Genomic DNA, 21,713 nt, shown 5'->3' with positions numbered 1-21,713 from the left:
TTTATCTTTATCTTTATCTTTATCTTTATCTTTATCTTTATCTTTACCAACGTGCACCTAGCAACTAAGGACATCAGCGCGTTTTTGTGAGCTCAAAAAAGCGACAACATTTCGCCAACTGACTGCCGAGGTTGTCTGTATGAAGCAGAGACTTCAGCAAACAATTCAGCTGGCAAACTTGCGGAGTCCAGCAGTTGAATAGTTGGTTATTCCACATTCGTAACAAAAGCAAACAAACACACGCACACATGCAACTGATAGTGCCAAGTGTAACTGTGTCAACTGTTTTATGTACATCAGAAGTAAACTATGTGCGACATGGATCAACCGAAAAAAATTATAAAAATTCCGCCAAAAACAGCGAAGGTAAGCAAAAGAAAAGCTGATGTAGCGCCAATGACACACGAAAAAAATGTTTAAAAAATCGCAGTAAAAAAGGCATATAAAATTGTATTTGTATATACACGCACATGTTTGTATGTGTTTGTATATGTATATGTTTGCACACGTATGTGCATTGTCTGTTAGTACTCACCAACATCGGATAAATCGGGCAGTAATATCTCCTCGCCGCGATGCCAACTGGACACCTTAACATATGGTCGCACATAGTCCGGAATGGCGCACTTAATCAACGCTGAATTTCCCAAATAGACTTCGGTGTTTTCCACGTGCACGTGAAACTGCCGGCGAACAACTGTAAGCAATAAAAGAAAAAACCCAAACGAGAATGAGAGCAAGAAAAACAACACAAATACTCGTAAAATATGATTCCGAATCGGAATGGTATTGGAAAATGTGAATTCTGAATGGTGAATGGCGTTATAATTGCGCTACTTCATCTGTGTGTGGGTGTATGTGTATCAGTGTGTCTATAGAATAGTGGACGTTTTTGGAGTACGTGGAGTACGTTAGTATATGTGTTAGTGTGGTTTTATGTAGTAGTTGCGAATGAGCGAATGCAAATTCTAACAGGTGAAAACAAACAGAAAAATTGTATTTTGCATAAAAAAACTGTAAACCACGACAGCTGCGCGGCATTTATACGTATGTATTTATGTATGTATGTCCTTTTTTATATGACTATGCACAGTGATAATGAAGGGTATTGTACGCTATTGAATTTTCTACCAGCGGAAACTTTGATGGCTCATGCTTTTCGACACTTTTTTAGCATAGCAAAAAATTACATACATATGTATGTATGTTTGTGTGCTGACAGTAGTAATTTCATTTTGGTTGAGTGGATCGAAATTAAATAAAAGCGACAGAATGCATAAAAAACTCTACACATTTTAATCCTTATTATTCAGGAAATCAGAGGAAAGGTCACAAAGCACAAAGTGGGAAGTATAAATTCATTTAACAATTTAAAATTATATTAACAAAGAACTTCAGTAACTATTTGTAAATTAAGCTAATTGGTGAAAAAATTCTATTCACTGAAATTTAAGGCTTCTATACAATTTCATCTTTTTTTAAGGATCATTTTCCCACAATCGTTTAAGTACATTAACATGTTCTGTTGGAAAAGGTTAATTTATTTTTTTAGAGTTAGTCCTCATTAACCTTGCCGCCTGTCTATGCTATAAATCATTTACAAAAGTTCTCTAGTCATTCCCCAAATTAGGGTTTTTTCTTCAGACCTTTCAAAAAAAAACGTAAAATTTTTCCTATCGGAATAAATAACTTGAAATGTTCTACAATAAATATAACAAAAATATAATTGTACACTGAGGGGGAAAAAAATATTAAAATCAATCAGAAACATAGTTGCTCTTACTATAAACGTCAACGAAAGTACTGTATAGTGGTAAATATTCAATTCAACTACGAGCATATTAAAATGACCGCGTTCGTTATGAAAAATCATCCGTAAAGTGAATAATCGGGATAAAAATATTTTTTTTGTATGATTATGAAATACAAAGTATGTGGTCATTTTTACTATGCATTATGAGCTTCCAATTTTCCTCAAAATTCCACTTCAGTCCAAAGTGGCTTCAAAAGATTTATCAAAAATATATTTTCGTTTCGTTATTTGAATATTTTTTCGCAGCTAGCACTATAAAGAAAATCAAATATGCTTCGTTTGAGTTCCAAAATGCTTCTAAAAAAGCTTGTTATGTACAGATCGCTTGGCTCGTCGCCGCTTAATGTGTGTGCATTAGGGTGGTCCAAAATACATTTGAAAAAGTAAAGTCGGAATTTTTATGCTCTCATAACCTAGCATTGTTCTATACCGAAAAACATGTATCCCTATTTTTTATTTTGAAATCAAAAAAATATTTAGAGGGCGCTCAAAGCGCTCGAAGTTTTCCATGTATTTTATATGGGGGGAAAAAAACTTTTCGTAGAAATGGTATAGAATTCTTCAAAAGCAATATTTTTCGATCGGAAAACTCTTTTTTTTCAGGAGAATTACAGTAATAATGCCCAATTAATTATTTAACCATTCCCTCGTTTCATTTCGATGTCACCGGCATAAGCCTGGTTCTTGGAAAAAATTTTAGCTAAGCGTGGTTCAATTATACAGCTCAAATGACTCGACGGGCCCTTCCCAATTCTGACGGCGTTGATGGCTCAATGTCATTTAGCACAGCTGTATTATGTTCGCAGATATAACAGCTTCAGGCTTCGCGCCATAAATGCGAGTTCTGGACCAAACAAAGAGATGGTACGTGACGATATTCTCCGGGCCTTGCCAGCCTTTGTTAGATTTGCAAATTCTTAAGTCACATTGTTATGGTCTAATCGGCACGTTGACGGTGGGGTTCACAATTCAAACAAAACGTTCGGTAAGACTCTAAATGCCATATTAAGAAAGCTGTCGCCGGATCATCCTTTGTTGTGGCGGGATCATGCTTCTACCTCATCATAGTCGGGTAAAGGTGCGTTGACTTCGTCGATATCGACTGGCGACTGGGTTCATATTTTATACGAGTTTTAGTGCTGTTACTATCCAACAGGCTGGAGAAGTGTACCCTCAAAAATTTTAGTATGTTCGCCTATGTGTTAATGGGTCTCATCAATATTCGTATTATGTGAATGTAATCGCACAAACTGATAGAGAGAGGAGCCTCCCTTTTTCGACCCATCATAAAATTCACACAAAGTTTTACCTATTTTTTGTGAATTTATTGCATTGATATGCCAATGAGAGTCGCTAACATCCGCCGTGCAAATACTATTTTTACTAACGATAGACGCACACATGTTCTTACTGAATAAAAAAAAATTCAGCAATACAAAATATTTCGTTTTTTTTATAAACATTTATGTTAGTGGATTCTCATAGCATTTTTTAAGTGGATTTTAACACGACATGAAAAGCATCGCAAATAAATTACCAGTTGAGCAAATGTGGAATTTAAATGCGATCCATAGGTACGGTATGAGGCGCAAAGTATAAATATTGAATGAGTTTTTAAGAGAATCACATGTGATCGGATCGGCTGTCTGTTGTGCGCTCTTCACACTACCCCCAGCAAAACAAAAATGACTGACTACAACATTTAAGCAAATGGCAGCTTTTTATACACAATCATACATACATACATATGTAGATAGGTAGCTTCATTTTATAACCGGAAATTTCACACAAACCGAAAGCCCGAATTTTTTCGCCACTCTTTCGGCCACACTTTACTTTTTGTGTTTGCGGTCAATGAAAGTCAAATAAATGAAGTATGACTATCAGCAGATTTTTCGTCAGTAAATTAAAATTGACGTGGGAATGCAGAAAGCCAAAATAAAAACTTGTGACAAATGGCAAAAGGAATAAACATAAAAGTATTGTATACATACATATACATATTTGCATTTAGTAAATATCAGAGTATTTACCAGTATTTACGGGTCAATCCAAAAAAAAATGCGAAAAAATGCTGGCGGTAATTTATGGAATTTAATTGTTTTTGTGTGCGTTTTTTGTTTATCACACATTGCGCGTGATAAATGACCGTAAATGCTCTGTGAATGCCATCAGCTATGTATGCACATACATAAATACTTCTATTTGTTGAAGAACTATATTTTGTGCGCTCAACAGTAGTTACATATGTAAGCATACATATTTGTATTGGATCATTATGCTCTATTTGTAATCTGCGCTTACGCCTTTTAGCGTTTATATATAAGTAGTATAGAGTCTCATTGCTGTTGACAATGGCAACCTCATTTGATAACGACTGCAGCGCGCGAGAATCTTGATTAATTTTGCCCGTAGCTATACCATGATGAAATGATTATTTTTCACGCGGCTTTGATGTCAACTTCGTTGCTGACTCAAAGGAGCAAAGAAAGGTGACAGCAGCAACAGCGAACATTTGCAGATTAACACTCGCCAAAGTGGGGCTTAGAGAACTGCCACTGTCAGACACAGCGTTAAACTGTAACAGCTTGTTTTGCTTTGCTCTGCCATTTGACAGCGAACATAGTGGGATGTCCTGTCTTGTCGGTGGGACTTTGATGTCGTCTGCATTCTTTTGTTTACTTACAAATGTCTACAACCTGATCAGCGGATTTTGCTCAAAAATCACAAAAATTGATTTCCTTGATTTCGTTTGCTTTTCATTTCTAAATAGCAGTCCATTGGTCGTACGGTTTGATTGAGCCTAGTCATGTATCGGAATTTCTCAAAGTTTACTTGTACCACAATTTAGCTCTTTTCAATTACTTGTTTTGTACACAAACTTATTTACATTTTTTGCTGAAGGTGGGCATTTTATATAACACTAGTTACTTAACAGCTTTAAAGTCATTAATGGGAGCTTACGAGTTGGTGGTAAGGAGAGAGAATGTGAAAGTGATATAGGGTGACGCTGAGCTACTCTTTTTATGCAGCGCCTAGGATCACGAGCTGATGCGAAGTTTACATGAAGCAATTAGTTTAATTAAAAGTTGTCTGCCGACCAACTTCGTTGAAAGCAATTAGTTAAGGCAGTTAGCTCAAGGAGATTGTTGCTCTCAACTAAATTTATTCTACCTAATTTAACCTTAATCTTAATCTTAATCTAGTATTAATTTTGATCTTATTCTTAATCTTAACTTTAATTTAACTTAATTTAACCTAAACTCAATATTAATCTTAATACTACTCTTATTTTATTTCCATCATAATCCAATCTTATCCAAATTTCAATCTTAACCTTAATATTCAGCTTACACTTATTCATTAGCATAATTTTAATCTTAATCCTAATCTTAATATTAATCTTAACCCTAAAATAATCTTAATTTTAAACTTGATCTTAATTTTAGCCTTAATCTTAATGTTAATCACAATATTTATCTTAACCTTAATCTTAATCTTAATCATAATCTTATTCTTAATCTTAATATTAAGCCAAAACTAACTCTTAATCGTTAGACTAATCTTAATCTTCGGCTTAATCTTAATCGTAATTTTAATCGCTATCTTAATCTCAACCTTAATCTTAATTCTAATCTTGAGCTTAACCTTAATCCTAATTCTAATCTTAATCTTATCTTAATCTTAGCTTTAACCTTAATATTTAGCTAAATCTCAATCTTAAAGTATGTTCACATATCAATATTATCTCAATCAAAGCTCGTTTTTTAATCACCCCGTTTACACGATGTAAAGGCATAGCTCTCTGAGAGGCGTCGCCGATGTCGAGCAAAAACGAGAAGGCCTGTTCCCGCCAAAAAACTATTCAAAGATAAAATAAAGTACATGCCATGCATATGAATGATGATGCTTCGGTGAAAAGATCCTTCGACTCGGCTTCCATAGGTAGTGAACACAATGGGAAGGATCAAGTGGGGAGCACAAATTGCAGAAGGAAATATCATCACTCGCTATTAACAATTGGCGCAACTTCGCAAAGTAGTTATAGTATTCGGTATTACCAAATCAAGACTAAACATCAGCACAATATTTCAATGAGAAGAATAAAAACACAAACAAACGTAAGTAAATTTGCAATGCAGAAAGACCGCTTTCGGAGTATATTTGAAAATATACAAAGAAAATGATTCCACATGCCATCGCAAGACAAAGTGATGCATCAAGCATACAAATTTTCGCAAATGTGCATCAAGAAAAATTCCCTAGCAAAAACAAAGCCATAAAAAAGCGATAAATTTCCATCAACTAACTGAACCAAAGTAATTTTTAAGCTACTTGCAATATGCGAACACCCACCCACACACGACAAAGACACATTAACCAACCAAGAGCAAACTAACAGTGTTATTAGTCAATTTCGCATTGGTGGCAGACATGAGCTGCTGTGTGAGTATATTGCGAGGACTAACACATGCGTGCCTGTAGGTGCATGCCCATGAATGAAAAAATGAAAGCTCAAAAAGTAAAACACTCAAATTGCCAGAGGATTTGTATGTACATATATAAACGCTATATACATACATATATTTTTGCAAATGTGTATGTGAGAAGCAAATGCAACAACGCTTTTATGCCAGCAGTGTATATTTGTTGAAGAGAAAAATCAATATGGCAAATGCAGTTTTCACTAAATTACTCACAAATATTTCGCTGTTGTAGACGAGAAAAAATTCTGCATTTTTTTTTTTCAAGCAGCGGACATACAACAGGTGCCGAACTGGTTGCTTGGAACATATATTAAGACGAACTGCTTCAAAAGCTAACGAATTCAGTTAACCTTGAAAATGATGTTCCTGGGTGGTGGGTCCGAATTCTGCAATAATCGCTGTGGTATCACTCACAAGGTAATATGTTATATATCAAGAAATAGTTTAATTTCTAGGCGTCATGTTGGAACCAAATTTTCTCTACGTAAATATATACACGGAGGAAAGATCTATGGCTGGAAAAAGGTAAGTTTGCTCCCAACCATACTGAGGTGGATCAATACAGGTAGATAGAACTACTCGACTTAGAGGGACTTCACCCAAATACTCATGCAAAGTCTGAAAAAAAAACTTCTCAAACAGTAGCCTTCAAAGTTCTTCTTATTCCTGTTCATATTTATACCCGAACTCGGGCGAAGGGGGCTTGCCTAAGGATACTTGGTGCCAAAAACTGAGCAAAAGGATTCTGCATCACAAAAAGAAAAACGATATTCTAACAAAGCGGTACCCTTAAATTGAATAAGTACCGACGGCTACCATACATCCAAATTTCAACTTTACAGAAAGGTTCAAAACTTAACTTGGAAAGGAATGGCATTTTAGATGGCCGAAAAATCCAAAAAGTGGTTTTTCTGAGCTCTCGGGGAAAAATGTCGCATTGTACCTAAGACATCCCGAGAGGAATTAACCACCGGTGAGGTGGGTCTCCTCTGAAAACTTACCATACTATTTTATGAATCTAAGCAGTTTTTCAAGGTACAGGGCATATAGCTCGTCAATTCTTAATAAACTAGACCCAAAAATGTGCATAGCGACAAGGAAAGCTATCCATACGATCCTCATCTTTCAAGCAAGATGTATACAACTTCGCGGAGCGTCGATGAAACCTATGGTGGCCATATGTCCTGCCCATGGATTGTAACCCGTATTCGGTCCTGTCAGTGCTCGTGGCTCTACTCCTGTCTCTCTGAACAGGAATTTCATGAAAAACTTGGTTGTTTTTCAAGTCAAGTACTACACCAACGGCTGTCATGAGCTTTATTGTTGAGATCCTTGATGTATCCGACTACTCGCGTTACTCTTAGCGTAAAATTTGCTTCGGTTCGGCATCAACCAGTTCATTTCTATGAACACAAATTCCTGCAGTGTGCAAAGCTCATCACTAATCCTCCTTGTTGAGATTCTCATTGCCCTATTCTGTAGTCTACTAGCCCTTTAATCAAGTCTGGTAAGTTCAGCGTTCTACCGTGGAAACATTTTTCTTGCCAGCTGCTTCGTAGCGAGATTCGCACTTGGACCTACCGCAAATAATGTTTTGTAAACTTGCGTCACACTACAAAAAAATAACTTAGTAGGTACTGGTATAGGCATATTTGTACCGAGGATGAGATACTCGGAGCTTATAGGAAAGATTTGTGTAAAAACATACACTATACATAGAAAGATGCGCAGATGGATTGCCTTTATAAGCTTAACACTATGATTCTGGCCAATCGGATTTGGGGTTTCTGGGTTTCGAAACACATTATTTTTAAAGGAGATGATATGATAAGGGGGCATAAAAATCGTTCGCTGAGCCAGTACACTTCTGTTTAAAGAAAAGGGGGAAGACTTCGTCTTGGCAAAACAAGTAGAGGAAACCCAAAAACAAATTCTACTGGGACAATGTGCCACGGCTACATAGAGTGCTGCATAATGTTTATAAGACCATACAGTACATAGTAAAATGAAGTTTTCAACGTAAGCACTGTGAATAAAATCAATCTAGTACTCCCTATGTATTTAGGTTTTGAATATTTGGAAAGAGGATCTACAAATATAAAAGAGAGTTCTATTGAGAAATGTGCTATTGATTTACTTTGACTGAAATAGTACAAAGAGAGACGGCGAGAAAATAATTTGTTATTGTGACAAACCAGGTTATCTTAAACTATTTTTATGCAGAGCGATCCAGAATTATAAACTGGAAAAAATACGAGATTTAGGAGCGTTTTTTCATTCAAATGGCAACGTGCAGTTGTCTGGATTTAAAAATATAATCCCACAACATTTCTAAGTCTGCACCACATATTTTTATATATTGAGCGTATACGTAGTCTGCTTTTTCGCTTAAGGCAGTGCCACACGATTGCGGCATCTGTACAGATTTGTACATTTTTTTTATTTTACTATTAGTACAAAATAAAAACACGACAATTGTTTTCGTAGTCGCACGATCGGTGCAATATAGTGAACTTGTATTCAAAAATTGTGCATTTACGCGATCGTGTGACACTGCCTTTACAGTCGACTTTAAGGTTATATTTAGTACCGAAAAGCTGTTACCAACTGTACGTGTATGCGCATTATCGATATTTTGTTGCATTCTTATTTACCCAACTGTATCCGTGTGCAAGCTCCACTTCGCTGTCTGGAAATGCTGTATGTGCCTGTCATTGCATTTGCCACAATTTCGTTACAGACTCACAAAAACTATTTAAGTATAAGCAGGATATGTACTACTTTTCATACGATTCTGTGTGCATTTGTAAATGCCTTTGCGCATAAGTAAGCGTACATATGTACATATGTCAGAATTTTCACTCACCTGCTTGCACCTGTACATTCCGGCTCAGCACAGTGCCAGCTTCGTTGGCAGCCCGACAGCGATACGCCGCCTCATGCACATCTGTGCGATAGTATTGCGCCAAAAACGGTGGGAAATACAATGTGCCATTGCCAGTAATTTTCCTGCAAGATAAAACAACAAAAATAACAACAAACTCAAAACAAATTTAAAATGTAGTAAAATGTTCATGCATAGTTTTTTGCATTTTAGTAAGTAAATATTACAAATTGTAAGTACATTAGACCGTACCACCTTACAAGCAAACAAAAAAAAAGTTCGCCGTATACCGCGGAGTCTAAAGTATTTTAGCAAAGACATTTGAATAGAATAATCGAAATATTTACTTAGAAAAGTTTTACGATTTTTGGAGAGCTTTAATCTACTGGCATTAGGGGGGGCTTAAGGTCAATGAATTTTGGTACACAAAAATTACATACTCGCGGTAGCAACAGTATATGCCGACGATATGGCGAAAAATGTAATAAGGCGACCTCGCAACGCCTACGTTCTGCCGAAAAAAATCTGTTTTCGAAATTGCCTTGCAAAAATACTTTATACTCAGGGATGTGCGGCGAACTTCTTTGTTCTGCTCCGGTATAATGTACTCGTACATATACGAATATGCGGAAATGCACATAAAAGTGGCAAAGGCAAGCGCCAGGAAATATTCTCATTATCGTTGTAAACACTTGAGCAGATGTAAACATACAAGTATGTATAGTCATTTAAATATATTTTTAAATATGCAGAGTTAAGCAGTACAAATCCATAAACCGTAATGCATAAAAATAGGGAATATTATCATATGGGCAATAATATTAAATATCATATGCTAAACCATGTCGAGTTATAGTGTGGCCGCCATTATCATTAAGTGGAATAGTGAAGTAAAAAAACTTAGTATTTGGAGCTCAAACAAAAAAAAATATAAATATGGTAATACGGCGCATCAAAGTAAACCTGCAACACTCCAAGGCTGCTTTAGTTGCTGTGACACAAAATATTTGCGTGGATCGCCATTGGCATTTATGCAAGAGCCTTGAATGAGTGTATGAAAAACAGGTAAAGAGACTTTCGGGTAAGCTACTCTTTGACCCCTTCAAGGCTTATCTAATGACAGCTAGCCAAAGTTTGGGATCTATATTTCGGAGATAACTTCTGATCAGCGTACTTCGAGATTTCGAATTTTTGGCCCGAAACATTAGGGGTATTCTCGAAATCCCGCAAAGCCCTTGCAAACACACAACAAAATACATGGGAAGCAGCTAAGAATGTTAATCCCGGGTTCCCGGCCTTTTTAAGGTCCTAAAAACCCATTATTCTTGCAAATAATTCCGGGATTTTCGGGATTTACAATTTGCACTGATGGCAATGGAAACTCCTTTTCTTGAACATTATTGGCTATATTTATTTTTTTATTTAATAATTAATATTTTTTTATAAATTTATTTCACATTATACATTTAATACCGCGCGATAGTAAATTTGAAACACAAATATCAATATATTCGCGAAACCATGGGCCAAATATAGTAAAATTGCGTTTTTATTTTTTCACTCTGACGTCAGTAATTCAAAAATGATTTTAAAAATTCAGAAAAGTGTGCTTAGAGCAGAAGTATGGGAAAAACTGTCGAAAATTTTACCCGAAAGTTAAGGTATCTGCTAACTTCTGTAAAAAATGCACGGCGACCAGTAACCGATGTAAGACCACAAAAAAAAAAAATATTTTCGCAAATATTTTCTTTCATTATATTTAAATAGAATAACATTCGTGATATTTCAAATTAAAGAACCATTTCACGCTTAATCGGATTTATATTAAGTATTTATTTAATTGAAAGCATGACATCGAATTCAACTGAATTCAAAGAGTGACCGAATTCTCTGTAAACAATTTGTTAAATTGCGTTGCAAAATTTTTAAAATCACAATTTATATGCATGATTGTCCATACATATATGCAAGCATTTAAACTTGCGAACGTTTGTAGTTGCAAGCGTTTTTCTTTTGAATTAAATTATTAGTGAAATGAATAACGAATTACATGGAAAACATCAAACGTCAACCACATTTTTTTTTTTTCCAACGCGTTGCGCTTTCCACAAATTACGATCACGCTACGCGAATGGCAATGCATATCGAAACTAAAAATGTGCAAACAATTGAACGTACATTTGTATGTGTATACATTAGGGTCCTTTTTTTGCAACTATTTTTTTCAGTGCTACCTCGAAATGTTGTGGAAAACACCTAAAAAAAACTCCTTGAAAATTGCAAACCTTAATATTAACATTAAGTACTCGCCCAAGGTGTGCAAAGATTTACCATATAAAATATACGTAAGCTTTGAGCTTTTTTTTCTTCAAAAGTCTGCAGCTGAATGCTCTACAAAAGTACTCATTGTGGTGTAATCCTAACCCCCGCCAGCGAGGTAGTACAGGTCACTAAGCACAATTTTTTCATGAAATTCTCGGTCTTTTACCCCTATCTCGAAAATAACAAGAGCTACAGAGCGAGTATTTAATGTTAATATTAAGGGTTCAAATTTTCAGGTAGGAGTGAATAAAAACAATAGAGCAAAAAAACACCCTAGTACACATATTTATGAATTGTGGCATATCAATTTGTATTTTTAAATATGGCTAGCTTGGAGTGAAAAGTTACCCTACACCAACCTAAATTTACCTTACCTCAACCCACTTCACCTCACCCAAATGCGGCGCAACTCACCTTAATTCACGTTACCTAAAATCACTTCAACTCATATTTTGTTTAATAGCAAAAACTGATTTTGGCGAAGTTTATTGTTCAATAAATGACTATAAGTGACCATCAAGTCAAGGCGCACGAATGGTATTTTTAAAGGGATAGTAGCCTAGTAGTTCTAGCTTTAATTTAAGCCCAAGTGGAAGGTTCTATCCCCTTTTGTTTTTTTGCTAAGGCTTCTCAAATATTGCGAAAAACGCGATTTTTTGATACTTTGACCACGTTTTTTTTTTACAGATTCGTAATCAGCACAAAGAAGTCTATCAAAAACAGCTTTAACATTTTAGGAAACCAAATTTTTTCCAATTTTTGTTGGCCTCTGTAATATCTGAATTAGTAAAAGTTACCATAGAAAAAAAGCGCCTAACGGATTTTGCTCTTTTTTTTTTTTTGGAAAATGTTCAGTGAGGTCCCCCGAAATAGTAGCAACAAGAATCGGCGAAGGGAAACAACTTGAGGCTTGAAATTGTTTTCAGGGTACCGTGATATATGTCATCATAAGTGGGCGGTGCCACGCCCATTTTCCAAAATTTTATCATCAACGTATTTCTTGGTAAAGAATTGTTACAAGCATCAATTTTGAATAAATTAGCTTAAATATTTACTGATTTATCGAAGATTTTGTATTTCTCTAAATAACCGTTATATGGGATGTGGGCGTAGTTATTATCCGATTTTAAAAAATTTCGGCCATTTCGTATGTTATACCAAGGCCAACAACTGTGCCAAGTTCGGAAGAAATTGGTACAGCGGTTACCAAGATATACACATGTAACCATAAGTGGGCGTGGCTACGCCCATTTTCCAAAAATTTNACAACTTGAGGCTTGAAATTGTTTTCAGGGTACCGTGATATATGTCATCATAAGTGGGCGGTGCCACGCCCATTTTCCAAAATTTTACCATAAACGTATTTCTTGGTAAAGAATTGTTGCAAGCATCAATTTTGAATAAATTAGCTTCAATATTTAATGATTTATCGAAGATTTTGTATTTCTCTAAATTACCGTTATATGGGATGTGGGCGTGGTTATTGTCCGATTTTAAAAAGTTTCGGCGGTTTTTTATGCTGTACCAAGGCCAACAACTGTGCCAAGTTTGGAAGAAATTGGTGCAGCGGTTACCAAGATATACACATGTAACCATAAGTGGGCGTGGCTACGCCCATTTTCCAAAAATTTATAATATTCTTATTTTTCGTCTAAAAATTATTGTAAATATCAATTTTGAGTGAATTATCTTCAGTAGTTACTAAAATATCGCAGTTTTCGTATTTCTGGAAATTACCGTTATATGGGAAGTGGACAGTGCGATTTCGCCCATTTTTAATAACAACCTACCTTGGATTAGCGGAAACCTACATACCAAATTTCGTTGAGATATCTCTATTTTTGCTCGATGTATCGTGTTCGCGGATGGACGGACAGACGAACGGACAGACAGACATGGCTTAATCGACTTCCCTATTCATTCTGAGCATATATGTATACATTTGTCTATATCTATCTCGATTCGTTTTGGCTGTTACAAACAACCGTTATGTGAACAAANATATACCCTTGTGCACAAGTGCGCTCGGGTGTAAATTTGGGTACTAAATGTAAGAGGATATTTCCTTAGAATTTAAAAACATTTGAAATTTTTTGGATTCACAAGGACGAATGGTATTTTCTAAGCCGAAAAAGTTAGAAGGACGAGATTCGAGGATTTAATCGAGTTTATGTAAGTCCTTAACATAAATTTTTTCAAAAACAAATAATTTTTTCAAAGCGAAATTTCAAGAATGAAGTTTTAAAAGAACATTTTCAATACTTACCAATCCCTCTGCACCAAAAACTCGAATCTGTTTAAATTCTACAAGGTTTCCTCTTTAATTTGATAGCCATATGTTCAGTAAGCACATTTCGCTGAATTTTTTAAATCATTTTGTAATTACTGACGTCAGAGGGAATAACTATTTAAAAACGCAATTTTACTATATTCGGCCTATGGTTTAAAATTAATTAAAATTAATAAAATGGTGTTTAAAATTTACTATCGCGCATTGGTGTGTGTATAATGAGCTTGACATTTATGAAAATTAATAACTACTAAATAAAAAAAGAAATATAACCAATACTGGTCAAAAAAAGGATTTTCTATTATTACCATTAGTGCTAATTACAAATCCCGAATATCCTTAAAACGGCCGGTATCCCGGGATTAATATTCCTAGTATGTGTATATTTTCGCAAAACATACAAGTTGATACATGAAATGTCACTCAATGAATGAATGCAGATGAAATTGAATACCCATTTGATTGCGTAACCCCACGTCTATTGCCTGGGTTATAATGGAAGTAAGGGGACGGAGTGAACTGGCACTTAACTATATATTGGGTGTGAAATGAGGGCGAATGGTTACAATGCACAGGGCGGAACGTAGTAAACGGGAGATCCAAAATCACAATTCCTTACGATTTGTTACTTTCTGCCCCGTGCATTATAACCCAGGCATATACTTACTTGCTATGGGCATAGGAACTGTCAGTTTTCTAGCACAGCTTCTAGCTCTTTACTGATTTTTTTTTTTTTGTTTTTAGCATCGACAGCATCCATTTTGTAAAACCTGTTGGCAAAAGGACTATGCTTTTGGACTCCAAAGCCTTATCCATTTTTGAAGTCAGACTATGAATGGCAGCCTCAGTAGGTTTTCGTGGTTTATAAGGTTGGCTGCTCATTTTTGGAGTGAGGAACTGAGCCTGATCGCTAGGTAAGACGAAGGTGATTGTTGCGGTTTCCCTGCTCTCGCTAAGTCCTCGTCTCAGTAAGATTTTTTGAGGACTAGGGATATATTATTGTTTTTTTTTTTTAAGATAATAAGGGTTAATCACATTAGGTTTTGGCGATTTGTATGGAATAAAGGTGGTTCTGGCGCCCTTTGCACTCTTTCTACAGTGGCAAGTTTGGTTGTAAGGCTTTATTCTCTTCAAGATGTGAGTGCTATTACACCCAATTCTGTTGATATATGTATGAATATATATAAATATGTATTTCATAGCTGATAATATGAGTTAAAACATCAAATTTTGAAGGCAGAAGACCTTAAAAGTTCATTAAAAATTACCTCCTTTACTGTTTAGTAATCCATAACTCCGGAAAGAAATTTTTTCCCGTTCAAATTATTTCGGTTATTTTCTATTTTATTTTTAGTACCTACATATATACTCACATTTTGGCTTAATTGTTTTATTTATTGCCAGCTTTTGATGGCGCAAACTAGTTTGTAAGCTTAAAATAATGCGCTGCAGTCGCTTTATTATCTATTTAAAATTTTACAATCTATCAGCTTTTGATTGCAATTTTGCAGCTTAGCTGTTTTGGACAGTTGATGTAGGTACATATACACATGCATACTCGTACAACAAAATAATTTTTAGAAAATCACTTTCAAAGCTATTCAAAGTCAGTTCAGTGAATAATTTTTACTTTGAGATATTAATTCAACTAAGTTTTATAAAACTAAAATGATAAAAAAAATGTTTTGAATATGCATACAAATATTCACTACATCATTATCACGATGTATATAAATAATTTGTGGACTGGAACTGAATGTGGGTGGGGTGGCTCTATTATAATTCTCGTTATCAAAGCGAGCTTAGCATAAATATTTGGAAATATTCACAAAAAACTACCAGATAATTAATTAAACCTTTTCCAACTGTTTTTATGAAACAGTTAAAAATGCATTTATAAATGTTTCTGGCTAAAATTTACGCATTCACTTACACAAAATGAGAGAGTTTATAAACCAATCTTCAAGTTGTCTTAAATTGAGATAACAATTGTTCATCAAAGCTGAAGTGTTTAGCCTAAAGCCTTGGAGGGTGATAAGAGTTACTTTTATGCCCAAGGTAGGCGAGTCCTCCTTGAATGATTTCTGATCATTCAGTTTCTAATCGCTGCTTTTTAAGGCCCGTGAAAGATTGATTGAGCCTGCACAGCAGTTTTGTCCATAAAAATAAAGGCTTCGCATATTTCTTAGGTATTTATTAGATGCAACCACACGAAGACCTCTCTGTGCTCCCAGACATTTGCATCTTTGTATTGTCAATTTACCAATGACGTACCCTTTTTTGCACCAACGCCAACAGCACATGAATGCGATGGATAATCCGTACCGATCACTAACTAAATCTGAAACTAAACGGAACTGACAGCTCTTGTTTTGAAATCATCACCACTGCTATGACATTCATCACAATCAGACTCAGGGTCTGCCTAGGCGCGACTGCTAACACCCGGCGCCTTTATGCATGCTATGTACTGCTGCATGTGCAAAAATTTCCTTCATGCAATTTATTAATTTTTACACATGCACTTCTCAACTGCCATATAATACAACTTTCTTAAGTTTTATTTTAATGGGACTTAAAAGTATTTTCAGGCTAGTCTGGTGCACCCCCTGGACACTGCTTGCAACCATGCAGAGGTGGTAAGCGGACTTTATCATAGGCCACAGTGCCTGCCCACTACTTTTTGGTCCAATAAATGTTGTTTTATACATACATGCAAACATACTGGAGTGAGGCAATTCATGAGAAATCATTGTACCAAACTTAGAAGAAATATTATACTAAGACATTTTGGACTGTCTTTCCCTCTTTTGACATAATTTTCAATGGGATATACATATCAAAAAAAAGTTTTAATCGAAGCATACATATGGATTTCACTTTCACTTTCAATTTGCAATTTAGCAAATAGATATATGTAGTATATACTTTTGCACTCCACCTAACTAATGAAGCACTTCCTCAATGGGCATAAAAAGTTAACAACAAAACTGGAACATAAGCCAGTATAAATATCTTCTGGATTTGTAAAAAGCAGTTCCGTTAGATAAATAAAATCAAGTCCCTTGCTTAAATAACCTCGTCGTATTATGTGATAATTCCTTGACTAAGTAAAACCAAGAAAATAAAAATTGTACAATAGAAATCTCACACTTGCATTCAATCTTAAACACTTTTGATTGAGATATTTTTACTTTCAACTGCCAGTGTGTAGTACAAACACAAATACGAGTACGCTTTGAAGCAAAGGCACACACTCACATGCGAGCTGGGAGTATCTTCGTCAAAAGCTGTCAAAAACACTTTCAAATACAGTTACCACTGCATCACCCCCAATGAGGATAGCCGCTCCTCCATCAGCTAGCAATTTCATCAAGCTAACAACCCCCCACTCCGTTTAGCAGCTAAAGAGATCAGCAGCAACCAGACAGCCAACACATATCCATCGGTGACGTTTTAATGTCCTTAATAGTCATGACAGCATAAATCATTTAACCCCACCACACACTTCAAATCAACCACTCGACATTTCAACTACACATTTTTACGCTATTTCCAGCGTGTCCTCGCTCCTGCCACTCACCCGCTCACAGCTCTCCCCACATTATATCTACAATCATCGCAAAAGCTTTGTCTTGCACATATGCACCGCACCGCACCCCACCGCCGCCCACATTCAAGCACTTGCGCAGCTTTCATAGATGTGTGAATGTATTTGTGTAAGTGTATTATGCTGCAAGTAACATTTTGCGAGAGAACCTCTCTGTAAAGAATTCCTCCTCCGCTGCCTGCCGCCCTGCTGGCGTGTCAGCCATTCAGCATTTTTAGATCGCAGCAACAGCGGTGGCAGTGGAGGTTCATTGTTCTGTATTGTCGGTTATTCATGTTTTCTGTCAAATGAATGTTGCGTTTTCTTTTCTCACTGGCAATGCTTTCTATTTCCCTCCTTTCATATTTTGTTACTTTTTTCGCTATAAGAAACGTAAAGCAGTGGGGTTTTTTTTTTATAGCTGCGCGTTGAGTGTAAATTTATGTGTGTCTGTGAATTTTTTATCTCATTTTTTTTCGTTTTTTTTTTTGTGTGTCATACCGCAATATCAAAACCTCAACATTGATTTTGACAGGCGTCTCTGTGCGCCGCATTTTCCCCGCATACTTCTTTTGGTTTATTTCTATTTTGTATGTCTATTATTTCTAAGAATAAGCGCTCAGCACATTCAAGCCGTACGTACTCGTAAATCTCTACTACACCAACAACATCATGGCAACAATTTGACTTGCAACAAAAACTCCTTAGCTTTTAAAGTTTATTTATCTTGCAGCGCAGCCAGGAACGTTGCGTCAAATATGTCATATCTATGTATGTGTGTTTTGTATCCTTTGCAGCAGCGCTTAAGATTTGAAACTTTTGTCTGAATCACGCACGCAGTTCTAGAAGGACTTTTAATGTCGTTGCATATGTATGCAAGTGTGTGCAATTTCCTTTTTTGTTTTTGTGTTTTATTTCTTCTTTGACTTGCACAAATGTGTGCATTGAAATCACGCCGCTTTCAGCAAATGTCTGTTGGTATGTATTTGAAATTGTAGGACATGTTTTTCGTTGTTTTTTTTTCTCGGGAACTAAGTTTTCTCTGCGATTTTTGGTTGGATGCAGGCGTGCATGTTGCAGACACACCCTAAATGCCCAGTGCTTGCATTTGCGTAGATAGACTAATGCACCCCTTTAGCTTAGCCCATTGAAGTTTGTTTCTTGTTGGTTTCTGTGGAATCAACTTTATTAAAGATTTTACTAAGAAAAAAGTTGCATAATTGTTCCAAGTAGAGTCCATGTCAACTTGATTTTTTTTCAGGAGAAGAAGCAAACTGAGCAGGTAGAAGCATACATGTATTTTGTTGTTGATTCTAGTACCTGATTGCCAAAAAAAAAACTTGTTTGCAGTAAAATACCAACCAAAAAAAATTCAATAAGTGGAAAGTGAAAAAAAATATATTTTGAATATTTAACAAACTTCCGGCCAAATAGCTTGAAAAATGGCGTGAGTACAAGGTACTCATGAAGTTTGATGTGTGAACATCCGGTGACCGAACTACTTCCAAACTGGTCCCGAATAGTCTTAAAATAATTCCGAAAAGCCCAGAGCTAGTTCCATACACGTCTGCGAAAAATACAACCGCTATGTGGTGTCCAGTTATTTATAAAAGTCGTAATTACGACGACTAAAAGAAGGATGGGGTTGAATATGCATAGAAATAGCGCCGAAGTGTGAAGTGTGCCTTTTGTCTGACACCATCATAAATCCTAAATGCGATCTTGCATCTACGTATATTACTTACATAAGATATTTAGAAAATCTCTTATTTATGGCTCGATTTGTTTTATATTTATCGAGAACGTAAGTATATGAGCACATCTCACGAGTTGTTACATTTTTCGACAAAAACGCGTTTTTGGTCGAATATGGTGGCACACTTATCTTATAGTCGATTTCCACCAAGCCTTAACTGCAGTTTATGCCTATTGAAAAAGCAAGATTACAATTCGAAGAGGGTAATTTTACTTATTGAGTAGAAGGTAACGAAAGGAAAAAAGCTAAAATGAAGAAACCAACCTTGCCGATCACCCCATTCTTAAATTCTTGGAGCTTATCTGAGCTCTCAACTGCAGTTAAGCGTTTGGTGGAAATAAACTATTAGACCATAAATTGTCTTCAGTTTTGCATAAAGAACAAGATTCCATCCCGAAATTGTGTTTAAATTAAAACTTAAAAAAGGTATACTAAAAAAGTATGTTTGTAACGTATACGCCCTGTAGCACCATACACAACCAGCTAACGCGTTTACTCTTACTCCGTAACTTAAAAATTATGTATTTTAAAAGTAATTGAATATTTTTGAAATGAATTTTGAGTGTGCCAATAAAAATGCTGGCAAGATAAACCTTTTCACCGTTTAATATTGACATTTTGAAGTATCTTAATGTTTTAAAATGAAAAAGTCGTTAATATTCAAAAATTACAAAATATCTGCGACAGACATTCTGCATGCTGCCATTTTTTCACCGATACGTGGTATTTGATGTCAACGTCCATTGCCGCTAATATGAATATTCCACTTGAAAACTTCGAAATGTTATTAAAACAACAATTATGATTTTTTTCTAGTGACTGATAGAAAAATATTGTAATTTTGGTACTTCTTCGCCTAAATAAACGATTTAAGGACAAAAATGTTCAAATACTTAATTTATCTATATATATATCTATGGTTATAAGCAATAACCGCCTAAGTCGAAAACCTAAATACGTGAAATAAGGCCTGAAAGATTTGAATTGTAATATTAGCCTTATGCGGTAACCAAAATATTTTCAACTATAACTTTTTAAATAGCCTAGGTAACGAGATGGGAGTTACACATACACATCAAATAGTAGTTGCACAAAACGATAGCATACATAACTCAAATCTTTCCTAAGCCGACTTAGGCGGTTATTGCTTATGGCCACAGATATAATACGCGAAGGGATTTTTTGTCCAAATAATAACATCTGCACCGTTGGTTCGATTTTCCAAAATGAAGTGTAAAATTAAGGGGCTCGGACTGCAGATGTGCAACAAGGTTTTACTTTTTCGAAATCAGTTGTCACATTTAAAAAAATTTTGTTCAAATTGTATAAAAACTTAAACAAGTTATTACAAAATGCGTATCAATCGAAATGGTTGTAAAAAGCTTTGTTTCTTAACTTTACTTTAGGAAGGGTGCCACCTGTTTAAAAAGTTAAATTTAATTTGAATTAAGAGAATTAAGTAGTAATAATTTGTAAATATTTTGAAGAAATGGGCTTGAGAAGGCTTTATTTCTCAACTATATTTAGAGGGTTGCCACTTGTTCAAAAAATGTAATTCATCAGTTTAATAGACTATGTGTCGCTATGCCAGACGAAGGTTATTTAAGAAAGTTTTAGCTTGAAAATATTTTGAAGAGGGTTACCATCCTTAGGGTTAGATCCTTAGTTTAAACATTCGTATTTGGAGAAGGTTGCCACCTGTTAAAAAATGGATATCAGTCGAAATGGGTTTTAAAAGGCTTTATTTCTGACCCTTATTTAGGAGGGTTGCTACGCATTTGAAAAATCCAATTCATATTAATTCACAATTTAATTGAAATATTTATTACAATGTTAGACGAAAGAGAAATAAGAAGACTTTAGTTTGAAAATACGTTTGAAAAGGATTTCTACCTGTATGAAATGTCGTATTTTGTTAACTTATTCCTAAAATGTACGAAATATTAAAATATGAGTGTCAAGGTCATTAGATTGGCACCGTTTTTCCGAATTTGAAATATGAGCCGAAAGTATCGATATAGTACTCATTTTAAGTATCGCTGTAAAGATATCAGGTACTATCGACCTCGTTATGGATACAAATGATGTGACATCATATGACAGAACATCACATGGTATGACATCATTGGGCTTGACATGACATCCCATTACATCACTTCACTTTACATCACATGAAATCACATCACATTGCATCGCATTATCTGACATCACAACGCATAGCATGTTAAGTAGATGAAGAAAAGGATAAAAGCTAAGATATAAAAGATACCGATATTGTTGTTGCTATCGATAATTTTGTCGGTCTTGTTATCGATGCACATGATGTGACATCAGATGACAGAAAATCACGTGATATGACATAATTTCGCATGACATGACATGCTATCACATCACTTCACATGATATCGCGCCACATAGCATCTTATCACGTAATCGTACCTCACATCATCTAGACGAATATGCAGATGAGGAAAATATTAAAACAAAGATACAAAATATAAAAACAAAGATGAAGACCAAGGTAAATTTAAACACTTTACTTTTATAGGAACAATAGAGTATAATAATAAAA

General features: G+C 35.3%; 1 protein-coding gene across 2 annotated transcripts in view; it reads right to left on the bottom strand.

The window, feature by feature from the left end:
* The window catches only part of Dscam3 (Down syndrome cell adhesion molecule 3), a 129,101-nt gene that overhangs the window by 60,529 nt on the left and 46,859 nt on the right, over positions 1-21,713 (bottom strand). For both annotated transcript variants that reach the window (XM_017614109.1, XM_017614110.1), the window contains exons 4-5: positions 9,167-9,309; positions 536-697 (exon numbers count right to left, since the gene is read on the bottom strand). In XM_017614109.1, the coding sequence (XP_017469598.1) occupies positions 536-697; positions 9,167-9,309 (305 nt within the window). The remainder of the gene's footprint in view (positions 1-535; positions 698-9,166; positions 9,310-21,713) is intronic.

This window comes from Rhagoletis zephyria, unplaced genomic scaffold (assembly GCF_001687245.7).
Source record: "Rhagoletis zephyria isolate East Lansing unplaced genomic scaffold, Rhagoletis_zephyria_1.1 Rzeph_scaffold_00776, whole genome shotgun sequence".
Taxonomy (NCBI): Eukaryota; Metazoa; Arthropoda; class Insecta; order Diptera; family Tephritidae; genus Rhagoletis; species Rhagoletis zephyria.
This window is presented reverse-complemented; position numbering and strand designations above follow the sequence as displayed.